The 26,694-nt window shown below is 43.0% G+C and overlaps 1 protein-coding gene across 2 annotated transcripts in view; it reads right to left on the bottom strand.

Moving 5' to 3' along the window:
• LOC144818377 (tight junction protein 2-like) overlaps window positions 1-26,395 on the bottom strand; it is a 290,321-nt gene extending 263,926 nt beyond the window's left edge. The window contains exon 1 of one of the 2 annotated variants that reach the window (XM_078675737.1): window positions 25,827-26,395. In XM_078675737.1, the coding sequence (XP_078531863.1) occupies window positions 25,827-25,850 (24 nt within the window). In that variant the 5' untranslated portion in view covers window positions 25,851-26,395. The remainder of the gene's footprint in view (window positions 1-25,826) is intronic. The other variant, XM_078675738.1, reaches the window with a different exon arrangement.
• Window positions 26,396-26,694: the final 299 nt, after the last annotated feature.

Raw genomic sequence — 26,694 nt, 5'->3', positions numbered from 1 at the left:
CCTTTTACCATTCTAAAACATAGTTGCCAAGTGAATCTGTCACGTGTGTAACATCTTCACTCCAACCCAGTGCTTAATTGGCTAAAAACAAAATGTTTCCTGGTGACCAAAATGTTTCTTTGTGGATGGTGCCGATACCATTCTCTAAACAGCACTGCCCAGTGACACAGTGAAAGGCAGAGTTCTTATTAAGGGAGCAAAAGGAATGGGAGAAATATTCTGTAAAGTTTGCTATAGTCAACGTAGTCACCGCCTCCTGCTTCCACACCCTCAAAATGCTCAGTGTAATTTTTAAATGGCTCCCAGCCAGCAATGCAGGATGGTCATCCAGGAACTCATCACCAGCATGATGGAGTATGGCAAAACACTGTCAGAATTACTTACCCTAACTCCGGGGGGGGTGTAATAGTAGGGTAAGTGTAGGATAGTGTAGGGGTAAAAATTACTATTCTAACTCCAGGGGGGTGTAATAGTAGGGTAAGTGTTGGATAGTGTAGGGGTTTAAATTACTATTCTAAAATAAATTTAATAAAAAAATTAAACATTAATTAAAAGAATAAAATTATAATTAAAAAAAATATTAAATGTATTAAAAAATTTATAATTATTTTAAATACATTTTATAAAACTAAAAATACAAACTAAACTTAAATACTTACCTAATTTTAAAAAATTGTAATTACAAAAATATTAAATGTATTTAAAATGTTATAATTATTTAAAATAAATTAATTTATAAAACTAAAAAAATACATACTAAAATTAAATACTTACCTTACCTATACTTACGTTGTAATGGCATGCGTTGTAAAAGCACCTACGTTGTAATGCCATGCGTTGTAATGGAATGCGTTGTAATGGCACCTGCGGGGTAAAAGTTGCGTTGTAAAGGTCGTTCCCCGTGGAGGAAGGAGACAAGCTGCACACGGAAGGCAGACCCGAGAGGAGCAAAAAAGGGCGAGAACCCCATAAAAGCACAAGGGCGAGAGAGAGCAACGTGGCAACACCAAGTAATGGAGGGGAAGCTCACAGAAGAGAAAAGCTCAAAGACAAGAGAGAGTAACAAGAGTGAAGGGGGAGAGAAGCACACAAGGGAGGCAACTAGAAAAAACACATGTACTTTAGTTTAGTGCCTAGGCAAATAGCAAAAAAGTATTTGACTAAAAGTGATAAGTGGATAACACACGTAAGGAGGATATGCTTATGTTCCTCAAGATGATGTCAAATGTGTCGTTCAATCACTAGTCCTCTCTAAACTGGATTATGGTAACGGTATTCTCACTGGAGCCCCTAAAGCTCACCTTACCCCCCTCAGATCCATGATCCATATGGCTGCTTAACTTATAAAAGACTGCAAACGGTTTGATCACATCTCACTTGCCCGTAAGTCCCTTAACTGGCTCCCCATCAAAGGAAGATGCATCTACAAGACCACCTGCATCACCCACAATGCTCTTCACTCTCAATCCCTGGCCTACTTAACAAATAAACATTACAAAAGCTGGATGTGCCAGACAATGAGAAGCTCTAATGCTCTTATTCTCTTTCCCCGGTTACTAAAAAGAAATCTACCCAGACTTGCTCCTCCTCTGGAAATGAGTCTAGTATCTGGAATGCCCTTTCGAGGGACCTTCGTTGCAACCCCACCTACCCAGACTTCAAAAGAGACCTAAAACGCCATCTCCTCAATAACCACTGGAGCCCATGATTCTTTTAGAACCGGTTATCTTGTGGACACTTGTTCAGGCCATCTCTCTGCTGATCTGATGGCCTTTCATTTTCCCTGTGTTCGCCTTATTGTTTACACCTGCCTTGCTCTCCATGGTTTCTCATATATTTTTCTGTTCTAACTACATTTCTATTATTCTTTTGTGTGTTCTGTTAACACTGGCTCTAGCCTAGCCAGCATTTTGTTTGTCCCCTAATTTTATTAACTGTTTTGACCTCTTTTCAGTTACTCCATCCCTCATTCCCCTACAAATGTTTCTTTGTTATATTTGTGTGTTCCTCTGTCACACCTCCCTTATTTTTAGGTCTCGGCCTGCAAAAGACTGCACACATGCGCAGTCGAGCAGGCGAGATTTTAATATTGTTGGGTATTTTCTACTAGCGAGGTTAAGCCCAGCCCCTCTTTTCCATTGGCTGGCGTCCTAAACGGTGGCCAGCCATTGGAGAAGAGGTGCTAGTGACGTTCTTCTCTCTCTGTAAGCCCCATCCTTTTCAGACTGGCTTGACTTCCTTCTGCTACCTTTTACAGTAAAAGGAAGTCGGGGGAAGAGAAAGACTACGTCAGACAACCGCTACGCGAGCGCTTGTTCTGGTTGGCTTCCCCCAACCCACTTCGAGCACTTAATTTCCTGCTTGCTAAACAAACATTCCTGTTTTTGCTGCTGCTAGTTTGTAATTCAAACAGCAGCTTGAGGGGCACTTTACTTTCCTGGTAAAGGACTGGACACACTGGGTTCGCTAGTGGTTCAGTCACCTAATTCCATGGCTACTGTCCGTCCTATCATGGGGCTGCATTGTTCTGTGTCCTATTTTTACCGTGTTTTGCGGCCTGTTTCTCTCACAAGCTTTTACCTGCACGCGCCACCGTACCTGGCGCAATCAGTACTGTGCCAGACCTTTCCAATGTCACCATCTTTTGGCTGTGTCGCTGGCCGTCACCTGCCCTCCCATGGAGTCGCTGTCGAGTCCGTCCAGTCTGTCCCCGCGCTCCGCCTGCCCTCGCCGCTGCTCCCGGGGAGTCACTGCTGGGGTTGGGGCAGAGGCTGATGCTGTTGCCAGAAGGGTGGAAACTGCGGATTTCCTTCTTGTGTTTGTGGTTCGCATTGTTTCCGATCACTGGGCCCATCTGCGCATCTCTCCTGGGAGGGGAGCGCAGTTCCATGGCCCGGACAGGCCGGGGCGCGGCATCGGGTGCGTTTTTGGCTTGAAAGTGACATACTTTCAGTCCTGAGCGGAGCTGCTGCTCTCAATGGAAACCCCACATTTGCCCTCCTTTTCACCCCTCTGCGTTTTTTCTTTGGCAGGAATCCCGGCTGTTTGTTTAACCCTGAGGTACCCGCGGGAGCCGGGCCTGCAGACTGGGTGGTGGTGCACTTCGGTCCATTCGATGAGGTGACATGGTGCTGGGACATTAAACTAGAAGGGCGGAAGTCACTTCATAAACTCTACAACGGGGCCTAGCGCTGCGTCCCTGAACGTTTCATGCTTGGTTCGGCCTGCAGGCTTGGGTCAGAAGCTTCCGGCCTTCATGCTTACTGTGCTGTGCGACTGTAGGCGTTTGTAAGTGCTGGCTACATTTATTGAAGTGCCTCAGATGGAATGTTGACTCACTGGGTGGCTTGTGACTCGTGCATCTCGCTGGGCAAGTGAGGTCTCAGGCCTGGGAGGCTTGTGACCCCCTGCACGTCCCTTGCTTGGCAGGTGAAATTATCACGCACTGGGTGGCTTGTGATAGCGCACGCCCCTCGCTGGGCAGGTGAGGTGTTCACACACAGGGTGGCCTGTGGTATTTAATCCGGTAAAGTTGGGGTACACACAGCGTCTAGCGCGGTCTGCTTTCCCTTGTTTCGACGAGTTTAGCTCGGCGCTGTAATCTCTTAGGCTTAAAGTCTGGCACCAGTCTCTCAAATTCTGGGAAACGTTCGGAGCCCGGAAGCCTCTCCGCCCCATGAAGAGTGCCATGGATGTAATCCCTGCTGCTTCTGTTCTAGAATGTTCCCAGTATCTGTGCTGAGTGCCTGCACCCCCCATCCCCGGTCTGCACATTTTCCTGTCTATGCACAAGTGCAGGTCTCTGTACTATCAAGATATCTCGCGCCCGGCGACCCCTTCGTTCGTTCCTAGCTATTGGGCCATGAGCTCGTTGCATTCTGGGACTTGTGTCTTTTCGCATTGTACTGTAAGCCTTCAATTCCAGCATGACCCGTGCGGCTGCGATCTTTGAGGGGTCCTGTAGGTGGCTAAACTAGTAGCTAAATCCAAAGACCCCCAGCCCTGTGCTGCGGGGGCTGCAAGCAGCTTGTGGTCACGTGCTGGTAACCACTTTGTTTTCCCTCACCCATTTTCTAAGAGTTTGCTTTTTCTGCTGTTTTATCAGATATCTGGTCGTGGTCCTCAGTTTATGAAAACCGTATTCTTGCTACATCATGAAGTGGTTTTAGTTTTTTTTTGTCTAATTGCGTAGTTTATTTTTTATCCTTTGCAGCATTAACCGTATTTCAGATTTTTCTACGATAAATCCCTGGGACCATTGTTTTACATATACCAAGCGTGTGCGCGCACGTCCTTCACGGGGTAGGGATCAGTAAAAGGATGAGAAAGTATCATTGGAAAAAGTGCTTTGTGGGGGCGGCGGGGAAGTCAGGGGATAGACGTCTACTACCTAAGCTACCTTCAGCAGGAAGTGCTCGCATGTAAATGTAAATTGATACTTGTATAGCGCACTACTCACCCGCAAGGGTCTCAAGGCGCTTGTATGAATACCGCTGTGGAACCCATCCTGGCTTTCCCTGTGAGGTGTCCACTCCTGGGCACCCCCAAGGTGGAGGCCAGGCATCCTTAGCGTTGTGGGGGCCCGTTGTGGAGATTAAGCAAGCTATTGCCCAGAGTTGCAGAGTGGGACTCCATGACTGGAATAGGCACCGAGGCGAGAATTATCAGGTCCGTGGAATTTTGAGCCCAAGACCCGCCGAGGCGGGGAATTGAACCCTGGTCCCGGGCTAGACCTCTGCATCAGGGTCTCCGCTCTAACCATTGAGCCACACTTCCTGCGCAGGAGCAGCAGCAGGCAAGGGCGCGCTCTTCGTTTGGATTGCGCGCCACTTTTTTTTCCATTCGACCATAATGAAAATGAAGCAAATGAGCTGTCAGCACCTCCATGGTGCCCCAGATGCTGCTTCACAAATAATATTTTTAACTACATTGGCTCTTGGAATTATGCTCTGTGGCAGTGTGTGGCAGTGTGTGGCTCTGTGTGTGTGGCAGTGTGTGGCTCTGTGGGTGTGGCGGGTGGCTCTGTGTGGGTGTGGCGGGTGGCTCTGTGTGGGTGTGGCGGGTGGCTCTGTGTGGGTGTGGTGGGGGGCTCTGTGTGGGTGTGGCGGGGGGCTCTGTGTGGGGGGCTCTGAGTGGGTGTGGGGGGCTCTGTGTGGGTGTGGGGGGCTCTGTGTGGGTGTGGGGGGCTCTGTGTGAGTGTGTGTGTATGTGTGCGTGTGTGTGCAAATGCGATAGGTCTCGCATTTGCGAGAGATTAAGCTATTGGCATTGTAAATGACAATGCCATTTATTTATCTGTTTTCAAAACCAACACTTAAATAAAAATGTTGTCATTTACAATGCCAACAGCTCTAACTTTTGCAAAGACGAGACCGTTGCATTGTAAATGCTGGTTTATAAATGTATGTAACCTTTGATCCTAATGATTTTTTGGCTTTCTCCTGACTCGGTGTTGATATTCTCATTCCTTGATTGTATTTTGAATGTATCCATTGTTCCATTGATAGCTGCCTGGCTCTTGCTCTTGTAAAGCGCTCTGATACCTCTGGGTCTAGCCAGCGCTATACAAAACCTTTAAAATAAATAAAATAAAATGCGCTTCAGGGAAGGGACAAACGGAAGATTGACAACACAAGCATAGAACAAAAAATATGAAAATTAGAATGACAATCAAGCCAAGCAATGGGTTAGCCGACAACAGGTCTTTTGAACCATCCAGCTTTTGCTCTTTGGAAGGCTCGACCTAAAAAGCACACGTCTGTGCTTCCACCATCACAGGCAGAATGTAATTTGGAAAGGGAATGGAAGAGAAAGCACACAGTTAGGCTCAGGTATTTTAACAGCAACACCATGAGGGAATATTGCCAAGAAGGAAATTCTGCTGTAGTCTATTGAATTTCAGGTTTCCTTTCTTTTGCAAGGTCCTTAGTGTAAGAGACCTCTTTTGGGAGGAAAGGCAGGCTAGATTAGGAAAGGGTAGAGAGACAAACATACATGTACTTGAGTTGAGAGCTGAGCAGATGACAGGGCGCTCTCTCCAAGGTGTACAAGTCACAAAAGTGAGCGTGCTTCTTTCAAGTCAACGGAAAGAGACAAGGGGAAAAGCAGAAAGGTATTACCCTCCTCAACCAAAATTAACCAGCTCCCTGCCAAGGACATGTTGCCTCTTAGGATCTCTTCAGAATCAGAACTTTGTCACTAGGGAGGAACCAACTGTAAAATAGACGACTATTAAAGGCTGAAAGGTATATTATTGCAAAGCCACCTACTCGGCACCCCTCAATAGGCCTATCACATTTATATAAATCTACAACTTCTCCCGAACAAATCTGTCACACTTCATTTGTTCTAATGCAATACAATACCATACATGACTAGAAATTCGTCTCAAATTCTACTTGGGTACCTGCACTTTTCTTTTGCAGCTGCTTTGGCCTAAGGGTACAATTTGTATTTATTTAACCCAAGCAGAAACATTACGTTTCTTTTACCTGCAGATGGTGAGTTAAATTAATTTTCAAAACAATGCCCTGTCCAACAAAAACAGCAAAAACATACATCAACATTAGGTGCTGGGTTTCCAATTCATTCCTCAGGTGTGGTGGAAGGGAGTGTCCCATTTATAAAACAGTGTATACATTAACCGAGTTCTTGGCAGTAGTCACAAATAAAATAAGGGATGATAGGGACAATAGGTTTGTCTTTCTTATAAATGAAGCTCATTATTAATTGGGGAGTTTGTATGCCTAGCTGAGTGAAATGGTAGATGGTACATATGATGTGCTAATGGTTTGACGAATGAATGGCCGAGTGTGCAGATCAAGGAGCATGTTACTGAAATTTGTGCATGTGGATGCAAAGATTAACGGGTGCATGGATGAATGAGAAGCATATGGATAGATAAGTGAAAGTATCCCTATTCATTTGCAGTCTCATCTAACTGCTGGACAAATGGAAGAGCTGATTGTTGGTGAAATGTCAAAGCTCCAAACATCCTGGACTGGACATAATAATCAATGCTTGCTCAATTTTCAGATTGACATGGACACCACAGTGACATTATGAAACTGGAGGGCCCCCCTGCAAAATACATTGAGAGCCCCCCCACGCTTCGGACCAGGAAAGGAGCGCTCAAGCCAGGGACCTGCCGTCCGTGCACAGTGCCAGAGGGGGTCCCCTAGAGCTTAGCCTCCTCCACCGCCCCGGCCCTATTGTTAACACCACTAGGGCACGACGGCGTCCTCGACCCGTGTCCTCCTTTCACTTTCTGGATCTTCTGAAATACGCAGTATGCGTGATCTTCAACAGTTTCATTTGCAAATGCACACTGAAAGATTAAATTTGAAGAGCAGATTTCTGTTCTCCAGTTGATCTTTGCCAGCTGTAGGGACTATGCACCCCAGGACCAGGCGGCTTGCATCCTTTCATCTGCTTCTCCCACTCGTGTAGTGCTAGGAGAACCTTCTGGGACCATTGAGGCAATACCTGCACCTCCCACACTGCCACTGTTGGCATACAGCTCTCCCTGTAGCAGACAATGAACACCTCATGTAACCCCTTCAAGAAGTGGTCATCATCTTCTGCTTCTGCTCTGCCTGTAATCTCTTCTGTTTGCAAGCCCTTTCGATGCCTTCTAGTGGCAATTATCAATCCAACCGAAACCTGCAAGTTAGCAACTTACGACGAGTAGTCCATTTAGCTCATTCTGTAGCTTGTTCGCACTGATAGCATAAGACTTGAGAAAAAGCAAATGCGGCCTCTAGTCATACCTACAAAGGCTGTCAAGGAAAAAAGTCTAATCAATAGACTAATGATAAACTGCTTTTGAATTTCAGAAAATATATGTTTACTGATCTGGCACAATAACTCAATGTATATTATTGTTCCATCATGTTGTGCTGGACTATACAATAGTGTTTTGCATATGTTCACCATATACTTGGCCCACTGAGCTTGTGAATGTAATGCTGAACTCGAAGTAACCACATTTCTTCATTGCTTCGTGAGGCTATTTGCCTCATCTACACAGCAAAGCAACCAGTTAACCTACGTTGAAGTAGAAACATCTAAAATATGCACTTTAATGTGTAAACTAGCAGATCCTGCCATGAGACTTTAAGACTTGTAAAACACCAACAAAAAAGGAATTGATAGGCAAACATATTACCTGAATCCGAAAACAATACAGATGGGAAACTTGCAAATCCTCCATCAGAGACGTCCGCTTTCAATTTTTTCCTTATTTAGACAGACTTTATAATATATATCTTCCGAATCAAAGCCCGGGAAGGTGGGGTGGGGGGTGGGGGGGGAGCCTTTCAGACAAGGTCAGAGGAAGATGGGTTTCTACGCATTAAGTAATGAATGGTTCATTAGAACAGGTATGTCTGACGTATGCATTACAGTAGCCTCTTTCCATATTCTGCCCCATAGGTTGTTGTGCCAGACAGCACCCTTATGTCCTGAAGAGACCTGCATAAATTGCATCTATGATCGAAACATCAACATTAATAGGGATCGTCTGATATCCAATCAATCTTAGACAGTAACGAGTGAATTCAGATTGAACTGTAAATTTGTATGGACATATGAGATGTCTCGATTGCATATATGTATCGTTGTAAATGTTGCCCTTTTCTGCTCCTTTGAGCACTGTACCATCTGCGCTAATGTTATTTATTTATATTTTTTTTGGAAAAATTTTATTGAAAAAACAAGCCAGGACAATTTACATTTTCATTTAGCAAAAAAACAATGCAGACAAAAAGTAGAACATAAGAAATGAAACAAACTCTAAATATTTCCTATAGTCTTTGTTTAGCCAAAGTTAAGCCCCAAAAAAAACACATAATAATCCTTAAACTGTAAGAAAAGCCTACATATCACCATAACGACCGTAATCCATAGTCTGTAGCAGTAAATATCTTACAAAAAATTATCCCAAACCTTATCAAATTTCCCATTTGCTTTAATTCCTCTAATCTTGGCAAGTGACCCTTCCATGGTGTGAATTTCATTGACAAGAGCCCACCATTCCATCGTGTGAGGTGGGTTCGCAGAAATCCAGGCTCTAGCTATAACCAGTCTTGCGCAGGACAATAAAATATTTAACAAATCCTTATTAAGACTATTAGTAGAGTGTATAGCCAATAATACTGAGGCTGCAGTCAATGAAGAATTAATCACTCGTTTTTGAAGTAAAATATTTTCTATTGCTGTCCAGTACCTAATTAGTGATGGACATGAATATAGCATGTGTTCGAGGTCTGCAGCCACCAGACCACATTTCGGGCATTTAATACGATCACTAATTGTGCTGTTTTGTGACCATTTGGAAATTCTTTGTGGAGTGTAATATAAATGACATATAGTTTTGTAGGATTGAAGCTTTAAGCTTGAAGATTGTACCACTCTATTGACATTAACAAGTGCAGCAGAAATATTCTGGGCTGTTACATTAAGTCCTAATCTAGAAGTCCATTTTAGAGCCAATTTAGGACAATCGTCTATTCCGTATTGGCTGAGGCACTTGTATCCCACACTAATTAATGATTTCCTATTCTCCGAATATAAACAAGTCCAAATATCCGAGTCGCTCAATTCCTTTAGACTCATCTTACGTATAAAGAAATCTCTTATTTGGATATATTTAAAACGCGTAGTATCAAGCAAATTATACAAAAGTTTCAATGTTTCAAAATGCAAGAAACCTGCTGTGCCATATAAGTCTCCTAGAGACTTAATGCCGAAATTGGCCCAGTCACGCCCTGCTTTATCACTGAAAATACCAGGAAGCCTGGGTTATCCCACAATGGCAAATCGATATGAAAAAAAGAAGTTCTGCAAATAGTCAATATCAAATTCCAGATCCGCCCGGCATCCTTCGCCGTCTTAAATTTTACGCGTTTAAAGTAGTTCGGGTCTTGCACTCTTGCCAAGAATTGTTTTGCCTCTTTTCCAAGCATTAGTTGATGAAAAAAGAGTTGATTATTTACTACGTACAGACTACGGAGCCGTCCCAGAAAAGTCGCGAAAAAGTAAGTTCTAAAGTCAGGAAAATTAAGGCCACCCTTATCCAATGGAAGCTTTAATATCGAAATTGATCTTCTAGACTTTCTATAGCCCCATATCAAGCTACTGAGGATACCGTCTAATTTTTTAAAAAACAAGTTATGGACACAAAGAGGAATAGACCTGAAAAGGTATAAAAATTTCGGTAAAATATTCATTTTGATTAAATTAATTCGCCCTAGGAGATTAAGCGGGATCTTATGCCATTTTTTCAGGAGGGCGCCCACTTCTTTTAATAAAGTATCATAATTAAGCATATTAATATCTTTGATCTTAGAAGATAACTTCACCCCTAAATATACCGCGGACCGACACATTCCCTGCACTGGAAAAGAAGATTGGTAATTCATTATAACTTGAGTTTTGTTTAGGTTTAGTTTATAGCCGGAAATGAGGCCGAAAATATTAGCTTGTTCAGTTATCCCTTCCATGGCATCCACAACATTAGTCGTGAAAACCGCTAGATCGTCAGCATAAGCTGTGATTTTAAAAATGTTATCTTCATGCTGATAGGGTATGATCTTAGATTGAGTCTGAAGGGCATTAATAAATGGCTCCATTGAAAGAGCAAAGAGCAGGGGTGATAATGGGCACCCCTGCCATGTACCCCTTAAGATTGAAAAGTTTGAGGACATTATCCCTGCGTAACTTATTTTAGCGTTAGGATCCTTGTACAAAGCCTGTATACTTCTCAGGTATCGACCCTTCAGACCAAACTGCTTCAAAACCCCCCACAAATAATCCCACCCCACTCGGTCAAACGCCTTTTCCGCGTCTAAAAGTATCATACCGAGAGGGGTGAGATTAGTTGCAGCCACATCAAAAGCAGTTATGGCCATGTTCACATGAGTGGTTGTATCCCTCCCTACAACAAAGCCATGTTGTTGAGCATTAACAAGCCTCAGCATATGTGGAGCCAACCGTGTTGCAAGGAGTTTAGAATACCCTTTTGCGTCAGCATTTATAAAGGAAATGAGTCTATAAGAACCACAGTCCGTTGATGTTTTTTTTTTTTTTTTTTAAGAAAAAACATAATTTTAGCCATCTTCCAAGAATCAGGAGCTTTCCCTGTATTCCCAATTTGGTTAATAACTAAGCAGAGAAGTGGTAGTAGTTCATCCGCACATATTTTATAAAGTTCAATGGGGAGAGTGTCTTCCCCTGCGGCCTTATTAGAGGGGAGAGAATTGATGGCAAGGCGCAGCTCTGTTAGTGTAACCTCTTCCTCCAATCGATCAATACCTTCTTGTTCTAAATATTCTCCTATAGGCAGGTTCTTGAGATATATTTGCATATGGTCATCACTTGGGCAGCTCTCGGGGGTGTACAGCTTTCCATAGTATGAAACAAACTGATCCAATATTTGGGTCGGTTGACTATACAAAATGTCGTGGGGACCCTTAATAGATTTAATTAGTGTTGCTGCACGATCGTCTGCAACTTTATAGGCGAGGACCTTCCCCACATTCATATTGAGACAGTTTAAATGTATGTATTTTAAAACTATTTCTCTCCCAAAACGAACTTTTTAATGATGTCCTTAAAGTGACTAATTTAGTTTCTAATTGAGCGATATGTTGCGGGCTTTGCCCAGCTGATCTAAGTGCATCGGCAAGTTCTTTTTCAAGTTTCAAAATATTCGAAGTAGCTGTCTTTATGTCTCTCTTGCACTCTGCATTTTGTTTAAATATGAACGGTTGGGCGATTCCTTTGATAGAGGCCTTACAGGCATCCCATACCGATAGGAGTGAGGCTGTATTGATGTTTATTTCGATAAAATTCTTTGATGTGCTCTTTAAGTCTTGCTACAAAATCTAAATCAGCGAATAAGTATCTGGGGAACGAAAAAGATCTAAGTTCCGGTGTCCTTTGAACTATGCTAAACAAGAGAAGTATAGGGTTATGATCTGACGTTACTCTTGGACAGATCTCCATGCGCCCCGATTCAATAGTTTGGTCGGAGGCCCATGACAGATCTATGCGTGAGCACACTTTATGAGGTGGTGAGTAGTACGTGTAGCCAGCTATAGACGGATGTAGATTCCTCCAAACATCCTTAACATTATGTATACGTGCTAATTCCAAAATCGCAGCCCTAGTTTTCCACATACGTCGGAATAAGCCTTTCTTAGTTACGACCTGATCATAATTCATAACACAGTTAAAATACCCCATCAGTATCAATTCACCCTCCCAAGCAAGCAATTCTATATTCAACCAATCAAAAATACGTGGTTCATCAGTGTTGGGCCCATAAATAGCACAAAAAAACATTTACAATTCTCCAACTCAATTTGGGCAATTGCCCATCTTCCTCCATTATCTGATAATGTTTTAATGACTTCCCCGCGTAGTTGCCTCTTCTCACCACGCCCCGTATAGGAGCATTTAATGCAGTACATACCACCATATCGTAGCCGAGTTGACTCAATAATTTCTTATCCTTATACCAGATATGTGTTTCAGTTAACAGAACCAGGAGTGGATTATACATTTTCAGCTCCTCATAAACCAAACGCCTTTTATTTTTATTATTGAGGCCCGCGACATTCCAGGATAAACATCTAATTTGAAACATTGCAAGTATTTAATAAATCTGGGCACTCTGCCCTCTTCTGTAATTCTTCCTTTATAGCCTGTCTGCAGTATACACAATTAATCATCCTGAAGCTTGTTTTGTCTTTTTCTACTTTTATCCCTACCCTCCTCCACATGCCCCCCCACCATCCCCATCCCTGCCCCCCACCCCTGAGTTCCTGAAGGGAACCCCCCCCCCCCCTCTACCACCCGCTGCAAAGGCAGCCAACTAACGGTGCAGCAGTCTAAAGATCCCACTCCGTCTTATATAAAAGACTTGGATTGGCCCAATATAAATATTCAAGCCTTTAAAATTTCCCCCACCCTGAGTTCATTTTATGCATTTCCTGTTATAAGTGCTATTATTTAGCGCTAATTTTTGATAGTACCAGCTCAGCTTCTTTAACCTCAGTGAGATAATATGCATGACTAGCTTTGATGACTTGGAGACAAGCCGGTTACTGGAGAAATACCTGAGCCCCTGCCGACTTAAAGGGATCTATTAGTTGTCGCAACTTCCAGCGCTTATCCATAGTGGGCTTACTAAGGTCTGACCTAACAAAAAACGTTATATCTATCACCACAGGGGAGTTGGGTCTTGCTTTCATGGAGACTGCCCGTCTAAGCAAAAAATTCCCCCAATAAAATCAGGAAAGGGCGAGGGAATTTACTTTCTTTGTTTCTGTTCACTAATGGCAGTCTATGAACTCTTTGTAGTTGCGAGTCCCAATCCCTGTCGGCCAGATCGGGAAAGGCGAGCTGGAATAGTTTGACTATGTAAGCACGAGCGTCCGAGCCCTCTGATCCCTGGGGAATACCAAAAAGTCTGAGGTTCTGCCTCCGCTGTCTATTTTCCATAACCTCAAGTTTGTTTTCAAGCACTCTAATCTCTGCGTCGTGATGGGATGAACGGAACTGTGCGTACTGATAGCTCTTCCAACCCCACAACCATCTGTTGTAGTTCTTCCACTTCTTGCGTGATGTCACCCATCTTACTGGTCACTTCCGATAAGCAGTTTTGAATTTTATTATTATCTTCCTTTAATTGCAAAAAATATTGTTGAGCTTCCTGCCGTTGCTCTGTGAGTGTGTGGAGTATTAATGCCAAGGAAGAACTCTGTTTGACCGGACTCTACGGTATTAGTGGTGCTAAGTGAAATATCAGACAGTACGTTTAAAGAAGAAGTATGTTCCCCCATTTGGCGTCTTCCCATTGCTTCAGTCCTTATAGCAATAGCAGATGGGGTTATGGTGGTAGTTTGAATACTGTCAGTACTATTCATCTGCTCTGCCCCATATGTTACCCCATTTGATTCAGGACATCCCCTTTCTACAGAGTCTGTATCAAGAATAGCAACCTCAGCCGGGTCCTCAGGAAGGGAAGCGTTACCACTAGCCTCAACTAGAGGGTAAGCTATCTCAGTCGGGCGGTTTCCTGAAAGTCGTAATGCCATAGTTTTAACCCCCCCCTTTTGCCTGGATCCACTTGCGTAATGGACTCTCATCCCTGATGGGTTTCCCTCGCGTATTAGAAAACGATATCACCGTTGAGAGAGTAGAAGGGTTAGTGTTCTTTTATTCTTTAGTTTACTTTGGCCTTAGCTCTTCCTTTTTTCCTCGATAGCTGTTTTGCGGAGTCTGCGGAGGACCCCGTTCTCGTCTCTTCTTCCTCTTCTAAGATTTCTTCATACTCATCATTAGAGAGCCCTTCCGCTTTTTCCCCACTCTCAGAGGTGTGCTCAGTAGACCCAGTTCCCTCATCCGTGCTATTCTCCTGTAATTCAATGTTCTGCTCAAGATGCGTATTCCCCAGTACCTCGCCACGATCAGCATTACTTAACTCGGGTTCAGGCTCTATGTCCCCTTGTTCCTGATCGGCGGCAGCGGATTCACTGATTGCGAGTATACCACTCCGTAGCCCTCTTTTGGAGCCCCCAGGAGAGTTGCTAATCAAAATGTCTTTTTTCAAAGAGCCAGAAACATTATTGCCCTTGGAACAGGTGGCGGTGCCAGTAACAGTAGCCGTTTTAACCTTAGCTACTAATGTTTTATCTGGAGCGGGGAATAGGGAGGGGCGTATAACTTGCAGCTTACCGGTCGATGGGTCGATCACCTTGACGCGCTTCCCAGTGTCTTCCAACAAGGCCGGTAAATGTATCCAAGTCCCTGCCCCTGTAGTGCCCCGGGCAGTCGCACTCTCAGGGTGTGCCGCTGCAATGTTAGTCCCCTGGTCGGGACCATCCTCCGCTACTGGAGTTCCCCTCGCGGCGCGGGATGTCCGCAGAATGATCTTAGGGGCCATGTCTTTACCGCAAAAGGTTAGTCGAAATTTTGATTTTCGTAGCGGCGTTTCAGCCGTAATAACTGGCTGAGATTAATGCGATCCAAGGCCGATGTAGCCGAGCCAAGAGAAGAACAGCCGCCGAGCCCAGTACGGCGTTTCAGGAGACCGGGCGTCCCGCCCAGTCAAACCTCACAGGAGCAAAAGCTGTAGCATCGGCGGGTCCGGTAAGTGACGAGAGCGCACCAAAAACTTCTTTTAAGAGCGCTACTTTGAGCCTTACATCGCAACCTAGGCTCTAGCCGAATCCATGTCGTAGTGACCGTTAAACGGTAGTTTCTATACGGAGATTAGGGAGCTTCAGACTCCGCTGCACCACAGTGGCGTCTTCAATCCGCCATCTTTTTTTTTCCCCTCTCGCTAATGTTATTTGTATATGACACAATATACCTATCTGGAGAAAAAAAAAAGTGAGTAAACTAGTTGTATTATTGAGAGTTATATTGATGGTATAACAAATAAAGAGTCCCTCTGAACCGTCTATTTTGGTCCCGAACTCTGAAAAGTAGCCACATTTCTTCACTGCTGCTCTATTTGCCTCATCTACATAGCCAGCAAAGCAACCAGTTAACATATTTTGAGATAGTAACATCTAAAATATTCACTTTAATGCAAAACTCACAGATCCTGCCATGAGACACTTTTTATGGCTTGTAAAACACCATAAAAAGGAATCGCTAGACAAACATATTACGCGAATCCCAACACAATACAGAGGAGAAACTTGCAAAACCTCGATCCAAGACGTCCGCGTTACATTTTCATTATCTAACCAACAACTGTACAATATATTCCTATTCAAAGACAGGGCAGCCTTTAAGAAAAGGTTAGAGCCTGTCTGAAGAAACCGCCATCTTTGAAAGAGACAGCAAGCTTATAGCAATTATGTTGTAGGGTCAGAAGATAGTTTTTACTGAAACCTGCAGTCTATTGTAGCATCAGCACTAGATGAGGATTAGATCAGCGAGGTGAGATTTTATTTATGTATTAGTGTCACTAAGTACCTCTAACAGCATCTAGAAAGTTCAATCTAAAAGCACTTTCCACGCTGAAGATGCTCCAAGTGTTACAATTACATACCGCAACTCAAGCCGACCGCCTAAACTGATGTGCCCCAAACCGCATGAGCCTAGTGTGCACACTCAAGTTTCTTCTGCTACAACCCAGTTTTGTTACAGGTCTTCACCTACATCTGACATGTTTTAAGTATGTATTTGTGAAATTTCTCTCTTCATTGTTTACAGGTGTTTAGGGTCGATCTATCAGGAAGAGCTACTATAGAGAGCGGAATCTACCCCATAAGGTCTCTCGGGCCTGTAGAAAGCGCCCCAAAACCAGTTGCCTGGACCAAAGATCAAATAGAGAGTACCCGTTGTCAGTTTTGATCTTTGAATTAGAGTATGAGAGGTAAAGAGTTCCATTACTTGGATTGCTGTGCTCTGGAGGATCTACCTCCCCATTTGGTGAGACTCCACTTCTGGACAGAGAAAAGCAGCACGGATGAAGAGAGCTAGTTCATCGTTGGAGGATATTTAGTAAACATTTTCCTCTGGAAACCAGACCCTGCCATGCACAAAATCCAGTGCAGAACGAAAAGTGCTTTATATGAGGTATTCTTTTGTACCAGAATCCAGTGCAATTCTCAGATATGGCACAACCATAATCAAACCTTCTTAGTACAAAGTGGATGCAAATAGCAGTGGTTTGTATGTGTAGCTGCCAAGAAATAACTTTGGCCAGGATGCAACGGTCCGAAACATCTTCCGATGGCCTTAGCAATCCTACAAGCTACGAGACATTACACCTTTTATATATATACTTGAACATAAATATACATCTAATCAGGAACAGTAATGATCTGTTTATAAACATGGATACTAATACCTTAAATGAGCAAATGCATCTGAAATATGTTGCAAAATGATACACAAGTATTGATGAAGAGAAGAGGAGCTCCTTAGGCCCAGGAGATGCGTGCTGGTATAAAGATCATGGTCCACCGATGGCTCTTTTGTTTTTTCCTTAGTAAAATATAATTGGACATCAGAAACTTAAGGCTACCGTTTGTGTGCTTTGTAATATGAATGGAAAACAAATCAAGCATCAAGTTGTGCAAAGGGTTCCTAATCACATATACAGGTCCACAATATTACAGTTCATTAATATTTACAATTGAAAACTAAAGTGGTAGAAACCCGTTGCAAGACCTTATTATATACAGGTCCCGGAATCTTTTGTGCAAAGTTCAAATTTTCATACAAAATATGAATAGATGTGCTATTGTAGTCCATTAAATAAAATCCAATATAAATTTAACAAACTGAAAAGTCACAGATGAAACTTGATCTAAACGTGTTGCAATATAAAAAAAGAAAGAACACAACTTCAAAGAAAAAAACAACATACAAAAGAATAAAAAATACGGTACAAGAAGACTATAGAAGACTAAAAGGGTAACTTAATGGCCAAAAAGAGCATCTAGAACGCCAACCAAGATCCTGGAAAATCGTATCTATGGTTTTTTTGTAACAGTGGAGTTTTCACGCTTTATATAGTAATGCAACAACTTTTTCTTAATTAGTGCTTCATACCACACTTCTGCTTTATCGTAGCACTGTAAACGATAGGCTTTAGTATAATCCGATTCAAGGCTACTACATTTACTAACCTCAGAACGATTTGGACTTGCTGGCTTTCAAACATATGACCTGCAGATCACTAAATGTCAGTGGCAAGCTTTTTATTCAAAGTAATTTTCCAGAACTAAAAACAAAAAGGTACAAAGGTAGAATCCTGGTCTACAAGAACATAGGAGTTCCAAATCAGGGACGGAAAATAACTCTGCAGCAAATTTTCAACAGTTACATTTCAGGGTAGGTCATCAAGCTTCGATATCTTTCTTTACGAAGTGTTATTAAATTAGATTAAGTGTAGTGGAGTAGCATGAAGCAACCAGCAGTCACGTTGGCCCTTCACTAAAAACACCCATTACCTGACAGCACAATAGGCTTTTATGAATAAAAATACTCTTTAAGCCACGTTTGGTGGGTCCCAGTGATGGGAGTAAAGGTGCGTGCCATCGTTCTCCCTCAGCCACTTGTAGAATTTGAAGGAAACATACAAACTGAAATACCCTAGATCACAGAATAGTTCTAAAAAGCTCATTCCCGTGGGTGCATAGTACCAGACAACAAAAGGAATCCCAGGGTTCCCTGGCAATATGAAAACCCAAATCACTTACAGAATGAGTTCAAGACAGCATCATTGCCACCTGAGAAACAAATCATCTGCCACAACAGTCAATAATGTCACTAGTTAACACCTTCCTGATAAAGGCAGGGTCACAAATCCACTAACCAAAGAGTTATTTCATCCAAGTGAGAAGTCCTCTAATCAGAAAAACACCATGGGAATGGCAGTGGGGCGACAGTCCTGACCCAGACGGAGATACTTAGAGATTTACACAGGTCATCATAGGCAACAGACCGTGCAGGAACATCAAGGGGTAGGTATCGAGTCTTAGTTGGCCTCACCCCTGGCAGGAAGGGACCTCTGGAGCTCAGCATCACATCTGGGAAGAAAGTTTATCCCGATGTATGACCCACCACACTGGTATGGACCTGCACCACAAAGGTGCCCCTTGCCTACACATCAAGGTTAAGGTATTCAGTGTGAGACTGTAGTGAAGATAAAAATGTTTACATGATTGTTATTACCAACAATACTGTATTAATTTGGTGTTAACATTTTTAAATGATGGTTACATTTAAAAGCTGTTGGTTTTATGAATAGGACGTTGTTCATTCAATAAGACGACAAAGCAAAAAGAGTTCTTAGTCCGGACACAAAAAAAAGAATCTCTTAGGCCCATCACGGGAAGGCTGCACAGTGAATGTCTCACTGAAGAAGGAACGTGAAGTTGAGGTAAATTACAACAAAAATCTCTCTGCTGGCAGTTTCAAGAAAATAGTTACTCTCAACTAATACAAAACATTTTGATGTGTGTGTTTTGATACTCTATCACAGCAAATAAAAACAAGGCTCCCAAGGAACACTACACATGCAGATGTATATTTTAAGAAAGGCAAATGAAAGAACAATGCATCTGATCAATCCTACTGAACAAAGAAATTAAGAAAGTAGGATAAAGACTCACATGCACCAGCGTACCCCTCCCGGGAAAGATGTTCAAATAGGTTACAAAACCAGACACACTCCACTGGCAATTAGGAGTTTCCCTAAGCTCTTCCGAGTACATTTAAATTATTGAGAAGCTACTTTGAAGGGGGCAAGGTTGGGGAAAAGCTGTATACATCCCAGCTTTAGACATCAGAGCTACCTCTTGGGTTAGATAACACAAATATCTATTAAGTTACAGTGATATCAGAAGCTCATCCAGCACTCACATAAAGCGAGGATAATAATACTAATAATAGTCATAAAAGCTATCAAAGTAGATCATGAAATGCCTCCATTATAGACAGCAAAAAGGTGGACACTCCAACCAATGAAAGGAGAATGTGATATTAATTAATAAATTTGAAATGTATGTGTGCTAATTATTATCATTGTGTGCCTAGAAACCTCACTAATAAACTACTCAGTTTGATAATGTGCCTATGGACCACATATGACACCAGTGATTTCTGCCACGTTCTTTGGATCCAAATCATACACAAGTCATTGTCCTGGTGTTAATGGGGAGGACACTGCCAGCAAGTGAGTACCAATTTTTCCATTGCGTTTGTGCCGTTCATAGTTTCTTTAATTACTCGCCAGAAGTAGAGTGTTCACCAACAGGGCTTGCATTTCTGCTCAGCTCCTCTGGGAGCCATTTGGTTGGTGACCCACTGGATGCACTTGCATGCTTTGGAGTGGTACTTAAAATGCCCCAGGAATTTTAAGCATTCCCAGACCTACGTGTTACTATGTGCCGAAGACGGGCAACAACTGTCAACAGGTACTGGTTGCACCAATATGGGTGGCAAACACTCTTCTACTTGTGAGTAATACAACAAACACTACAAACTACATTCATGTAATAGTCTGTACCAGTACCCCTATCTGCCACTGTGCTCCCTTCCCTTTGACCATCCTCATGTTCCTTAGTATCTTCAAAATATGAACGTCTTTGCTGTCCTATTTCTAAGGGTACCCATCAAATGCCACCCATTGGCATCAGAGCCTACGTTCACCAGTCATATTTCACTCTGTCCTGATCTCCTATGCGTAGGGCTGGAGTAATTCAAGATCCAGAGGAAGAAAGAGCAACACATCTGAGAAGGCAAAGTGGGGAGCAGGTTAGAGTCGCTACAATAGGTTACCAGCCCTGTAAATAATTGAGGGTACTTGGACTTGTCCCTATCTAGGTATGATGATGAGGCAGGGACTGACAGGACATCAGTCATAGCACCTACTGTAAAGCCCAAGTTAGTTTAAGTACACTCAGGAAGGGTTGAGAAAATACCCTGCAAAGCAAATGCACCGAGAGGCCCAAGCACATTCTATCCTATGACAGGGCATCGGGGTCTGAAGTACAGAAACAAGTATGGACGATAAACTGTGAGAATGTACTATGTGGAGTGACTTCCAAAGGAGTATATCTGCACTTAATGCAAGTACATGGGTGCACTTTTGAGAGTTTATTTAATAATTGGGCCCTAATTAGGTCTGGCATTAATCATGCCCTTTTAGTTTTTTTTTTTTTAATTACTCACTCTCTCTTTTGTGGTAGGACCCAGCAGCTCCCACACCAATAACGGTTTACAAAAACCATGCCAAAACTAGTTATGCATTGACAAAACCAAAAGGCTGACCAGCAATTTGAGACCTACTGGTTTACCAATGCTTGTTTATTTTTATGTTTCCCATAATCATATTAAAACTGGTTACACTGATTTCCATTATAAATGTGGGGAAATACTAGCATACATCAACACACAGTTTACTAAATAATGTTGCAAATAAATGGTACCTAACTTTTACAGTAGTTTAGTGAAATGTTTTTGCATTTTGCCCCATCTTGCTAAATTTTGAAAGCGTGTACACGCTTTCATACTGGAACAACTGTTAGTAGTACAATCTGAGCTTACAACATTTATTTAGTGCACTCGCCCTGATAATTAAGGCTTTGCATTAATGAACCATAAACACAAGTTTGAACAGCATCATCACATGGACACAAATAGTACCTTAACTGCAGTCGATGCCTTTCCCTGATCTATAATGTGGTACTGTAAACTGGCAGCCAAAGGTCCCAAGCCAAAGCTACTTGTCCCAAGGACAAAATACAAATGAAAACTTGTTGCCCTTTACCCCAAACAATATGTTCTGGGTGAAGGGCTATAGGAATTCCACATCCCTGCTGAAATAGACAAAAACAGTGATTGATTTCTTAACAATGGCACTGTAAACACCCATGAGGCAACCCATATCAGCTATGCAGTCCCGTTTTATATTTTGCATTTTATTTCATTGTGCATCATGTTTTATTTCATCAGGCAATACATGACTGTGGTGTAGTGCATAACGTGAAATGAGTCACCTCCGGGTGTCTGGGTGAAGCCAGGTTGTGGATAGGTTTCACTTTCACAATTTTAAGCTCTGGGACTGAGGAAGAAGGCATTGCCAGTTTCTCACAGAGTCTGTCAGTGGGTCATAAAGATGGACAAACTACTAGCATATCCAATCTTTGGCCTCGTGTGCCAAGTATCATTGTGGGAAAGTGTGAAGAAAGTGTAGAGCTGTCAAAATGAGGACAGCACTAAAGGAAAAGAAAATGCAATACTTGCAGTTGAGTTGTGCATGTGGGGGATGGTGAAGTGGAAGAGATAAGAATAACAGGTGGGTAGCTTAGTCAGTGAGATTCAGGAAGTGGGAATCTCAAAATTTCCCAGCTAAAAAAAAAGCAGTGAGCTGAAGAATGAAGGGGTGGGGTGACCAAGATTTAGGTTGGACAGTTGAGGAACAGGGTTAGTACTGATTTGCATTAAATGTACCAACTGTCTAGAGTGGCATAGTGGGTGACACACGATGTGTTGGAATGCAACCCTGAGCAGTACTGGTTCTACTATTTGAAGCATTCATCCCATCACCTTTTGGGTGTTTATTTGCCAGTAGTATGCCCGGAATTCTGAATCACTTGCTCACTTTGACACTGGATTCAAGATAGCCTGGCTGATGAGGGTTATGAACCCGAAACCGGTCCCAAGATGCTTGTTTCCGGTCCAGGGAAGACATGGCTTAGCAGTTCAGGCTGGACTGCTCCCATGAGGCACAGGGTCAGAATGATTTGCATATGGCCATGTCTGAACTGGGGTGGTGGACTGAGCTAAAGAATGATGATGGATTATACCCAGATCAGTTGACTGGGGGTGAGTGTTTGATTTGCTCAAGCGCTCCGTCCATCATCCCCTTTGGTATCGCTTGGGAATCCTGAATCAGGCACAGCTTTCCAAACCTACTACTACCAATGTATGTGAATTCTAATAATCAGAAAACATGCACCAGAGGCGGCCTTAGGCATGTGCAAGCTGTGCACCTGCACAGGGCCACCAAACCCCAGGGGCCACCACGCCAATATATATCCTTAATATAATAATCATCTGAGAATGGATACATATTTGTGTGGCGGCCCCTGGCAGGAATTTGGCGGCCTCCGGCTCTGTTCCACTTCCAAACACCCTGAACCCCCCCCTCTTCACTGGCCTCCGCCCCGCCACCCTCTTCTGGGGCCCCCTACCTACGCTCCCTGCCCAGGGCCGCCATGAGCCTACATCCGCCCCTGCATGCATCCATTCAAGGAGCATTTCTAAGGATGCAGATTTACTATTTTTCTAGTAAGTCAGTCACTATATGGGCCTGATTCAAAGGGTAACTTGCACTTTTGAGTAAATTAACTACTTGTTTGCTACATAAATTCAGAGTGTAAATTTACTCTAGACAGGGGGGTGACTAGTCACAATCTGCATTCTGTAGAACTCTTTGTAGTGCTACAAAAAGCTATTCACAAACTGTACTTCTAAAGTATTACTGCAAAAAAAAAAAAAAACCACAACAGTTAGATGTTTGAACTAAATTTACACTGATTTTGGGACCAGCCAAAAAAGTCGTAAACAAACTCAAAAGGTGTAAATGATACAAAAATGTAAGTTACCTATGTGAATCAGGTCACACATATAGTTACGTTTCCACTTCAAAAAATGAATCTTTTAAAAGCACTCAATGAAATGAGAACCAGATAAACTGCACTCTTCTTCGTCTCTGCTTTGAGAACCCTTGATGGTAGAGTTGTCAAATCAGTGCATGTATGCAAGAGCGCCATGTTTCCAGTTCTCGCCTTTTACAAATCATTTTATCAAATGATTGACAGTCCTGTGTACTAAGCCCAGGCTGCAAATAGCAGGCTGGCTCATCAACAAACTAATAGGGGGAGCAGAGCCAATGCAAGGGTCTGGCTTGGCTCTACGACTCTGCACGAGCCAAGCCATTATAAAGTTTGGCATGTATATTATTCAACAGATATAATGTAAAATATGATGGTCTCTTCTAAAACATTTTTTTTAAATCTAAAATGCAAAAGCGTTTGACCATAGTACATCAGTTTATATCAGAAATAGAGAGATTTATTAAAAGTGATAGTTTTTAAACATGAACTTAGAAATATTAATGGCTCACCTCCCAATGATAATGCCATTAGTGAAATAAGAGACAAGTCTCTATAGTGTCATGTATACCTTAAACATGACCTCGATTCTTACTGTACATGGATCATTATAGTCTATTAAAATCTTAACAGTTGTTGCACAGTGCACATTGTGAACTCAGGTAAATAAAAGCTCTCATATGTGATAATAAAGCAAACGGATGATCTGTGAAATATGTTTCCTAGGATCACATAATTTGGGCAAGCCGGTATTGAGTCCAGATTATCCGATTTCATATTTTGAAATTCAGCCATCAAATGTATATTTCTGTTTTACATCAAAGGTCATTGTTTTGTCTTTAATTCTTGGCACACAATGAGACTAACTGAAAGCCTTAGCTGACCCGACTCAGAGCCCCAGCACCCAACTACCACGCCAAGAATATATTTATTTGGAAGTGTCTCACCCCATACACCCCCTCCTGAAGAAACACCCCATAGGAATTACATGCCGGAGAGAGTGAAGAGTGGGTGTTGAAGAAGAAAAAGATCAGGTGTGAGATATGCCTATAGAGGATTTCAGAAAATTTAAGGAGAAAATGGGCATTAGTGTCCAAAGAGTGAAAGACTTTAGCGAAAGAGGGCTGAAGGGGGTTCAGGGATGAATGAGGAACTCTGAAGATCATTACCTCTTCCATAGACTTTAGTAACAGTTAATTCAGACCCAGATTTGAAACATTTTCACCTCTAATCATTCTCAACAAAATTATTTTGTTACGCATTTGATTCTGCTAAGAAACATTGGCAAAGCACGTAGGTCTAGGCACATGTTTGTGATATGTCCAGAGGCACCCAAACACTGTTCAGGTAGTATAGTGTGTGAAGCACAGAATATGAATTTACATGGTTTATGCCACGCCCTTAAGTACACAGATCACACTTCTTAGAGATAATTTAAAGTTTACACTTCTTTGGCCAACCCCCTTCTAGAGACACCCCACTTTTTCAAGCCACTTAAAGCCATGCCTTATCCCTCAAAGTGTTCCCATTCCCAGCCTGAGGATGCAGTCATTTTAGAGGGCCGGGCAGGGTAACACTTGAGAGCTGTTCCCAAAAACAGCTGGGCAGGCCAGCAAGTAGGTAAACATCGCAGGAAGACTTGTGCCACCCTCTGGACAGCACCCTGATACAATCGTCTTATATGTATAAGAAGATGGGCTTTGATGCATTTTCCCCGGTAAGTCTGTTCTCAAACTCTACTGGGAAAGCCAAGGGATCTCAAAGGCGGCCACAAGAAAAGAAATGTCCTGGGTTTCTAACTATTCAAATCATTCAGCTCGGCTGCAGAGGCCCCCACGCACTCGTGGGCTGATGTGCCACAGCACCAGCTGCACTATTTTGTGCTCCTCTGCAAGGTCCAAGGTTTTAGACTTTAAGCCAAGCAGAGCATGCAACACTCCCACTCAAGCCAATTACCAGCAGGGATGGATCACTGACAAATGTAACAACAAAACCGTTCATGGCATGCCAGGACAGTGACAGAAAACTGCCTCGGTGACCTGGCATTTCTACCCGACTTCAATAACAAGCTGCGAGCGTGCTTCACTAACCATTCATAGAATTAAAAACCAAGCACGGCCACGCCAGGCTACAAAAATATGTTTACAAATCAAACAGTAGTTCAAAACTTTTAAGTTTACAGCTGCCAACTGACTGATCCAACTTAAAAGTCCAAGCTCAAAGCTAAGCATAGGTCTTTCAGTTGCTGTCCCCACAAACCACGGCAGTCAACATGCCGGTATTCATCCCAACAGTAACTCATTGCAACGTTTTGAAGGTGCGCAAGAGTCCAGTCGCACCCAAATATCCCATCCCATACAATTACAGGTTAGAGAAATCAGAACGCGTGAAAACGTTTAATTTCCAAACATTTGCCTAAGCGATTCTAGAAGTGCCTTTTCACGGAACACTTCCTGTGTCGTTTATTATTAACTCTTCAAAATACGCTACAAAAAAAACATTGCATAAAAATACGCGCAAAGGTCAACCAAAGTCGCGCTGAAAAATGTAACACTTCCAATGTGCCGCCAGACACGTTTTGCAAGCACGCGAGAGCAGGTTGCAGCGTGGCCATTTCGAAGTAAGTTATGCATTAAGCCGTATAAACGAGGGAGGGTGGCTGGTGCCACTCACCTGGTTTTGCACTCTCAGAGCCATTTTGAGATTCGGGCAGCGGCGCTAGGTGCACGGGCAGTGAGCGGCTCAGCGGCAGTACTTCCTGCCCCCTCTCCCGTAGCTCCAGCGGCCTCGATGGCAGACACCTGGGATCCGCACCGGTGCCCCGCCTCGCGCCTGACAAACTTCCGAAAGGGCGGGTCTCTTCTTTCTTCACACAGGCGCGAGCGCTCCGATGTCTCTAGCAGAAGAAGTGATACTAAAGAGAGCCGCGGCTCACAGCGCGAGCCCCGGAGCTGCCCGCGCAGCCAATAACATTTGACGTGACACACCTTACCCACAAGGTAATTTGAGCTCGGTCGAGTCAGTGAGGTTGGAGGCTGGAGCTAGATTTTTTCATTAAAAAAACACTAGTTGTTATTCAAATCAGAAACTCGTGGTGCCCTTTCCCTGTATTTATTAGCGACTACATTCAATGAATTAGGTATTTTGGCTAAGGCATTCCAAAGAAAATAAAAAAAGAACTGATTCACAAATCCGCAAAACATGTCTCTGCTTGCGTTGGGAGCTCCCTCCCTGCACTTCCTGGTGTGCAGGTGGAATGCACAGGCAGCCTCCCCCGCCCTCTGCCTTTATTTACAGTACAGTCAAGGTTCTTAGTCACAACATTGACTGTTACCAGCTCTAAAGGTCGAATGAGAGAATGGGAATTAAGTTTCCTCGCCATTATCACTGCTGGCATCGACTGTAGTGATGACAATAAAAAAAACAATGGGATCTGAAGCAAATTTCAGAAATTAATGGAGGAAAGCGAGATCAAAGAGCAGCCAGCTATTGGATCAGTGAGGCCGCATTCCTAAAACCAATGTGCTAGGCCTGTTTTCTG

The sequence above is a fragment of the Lissotriton helveticus genome, chromosome 2_1, assembly GCF_964261635.1.
Source record: "Lissotriton helveticus chromosome 2_1, aLisHel1.1, whole genome shotgun sequence".
Lineage (NCBI taxonomy): Eukaryota > Metazoa > Chordata > Amphibia > Caudata > Salamandridae > Lissotriton > Lissotriton helveticus.
Note: the sequence above shows the minus strand (reverse complement) of the source record. Positions and strands in the feature narration are given on the sequence as shown.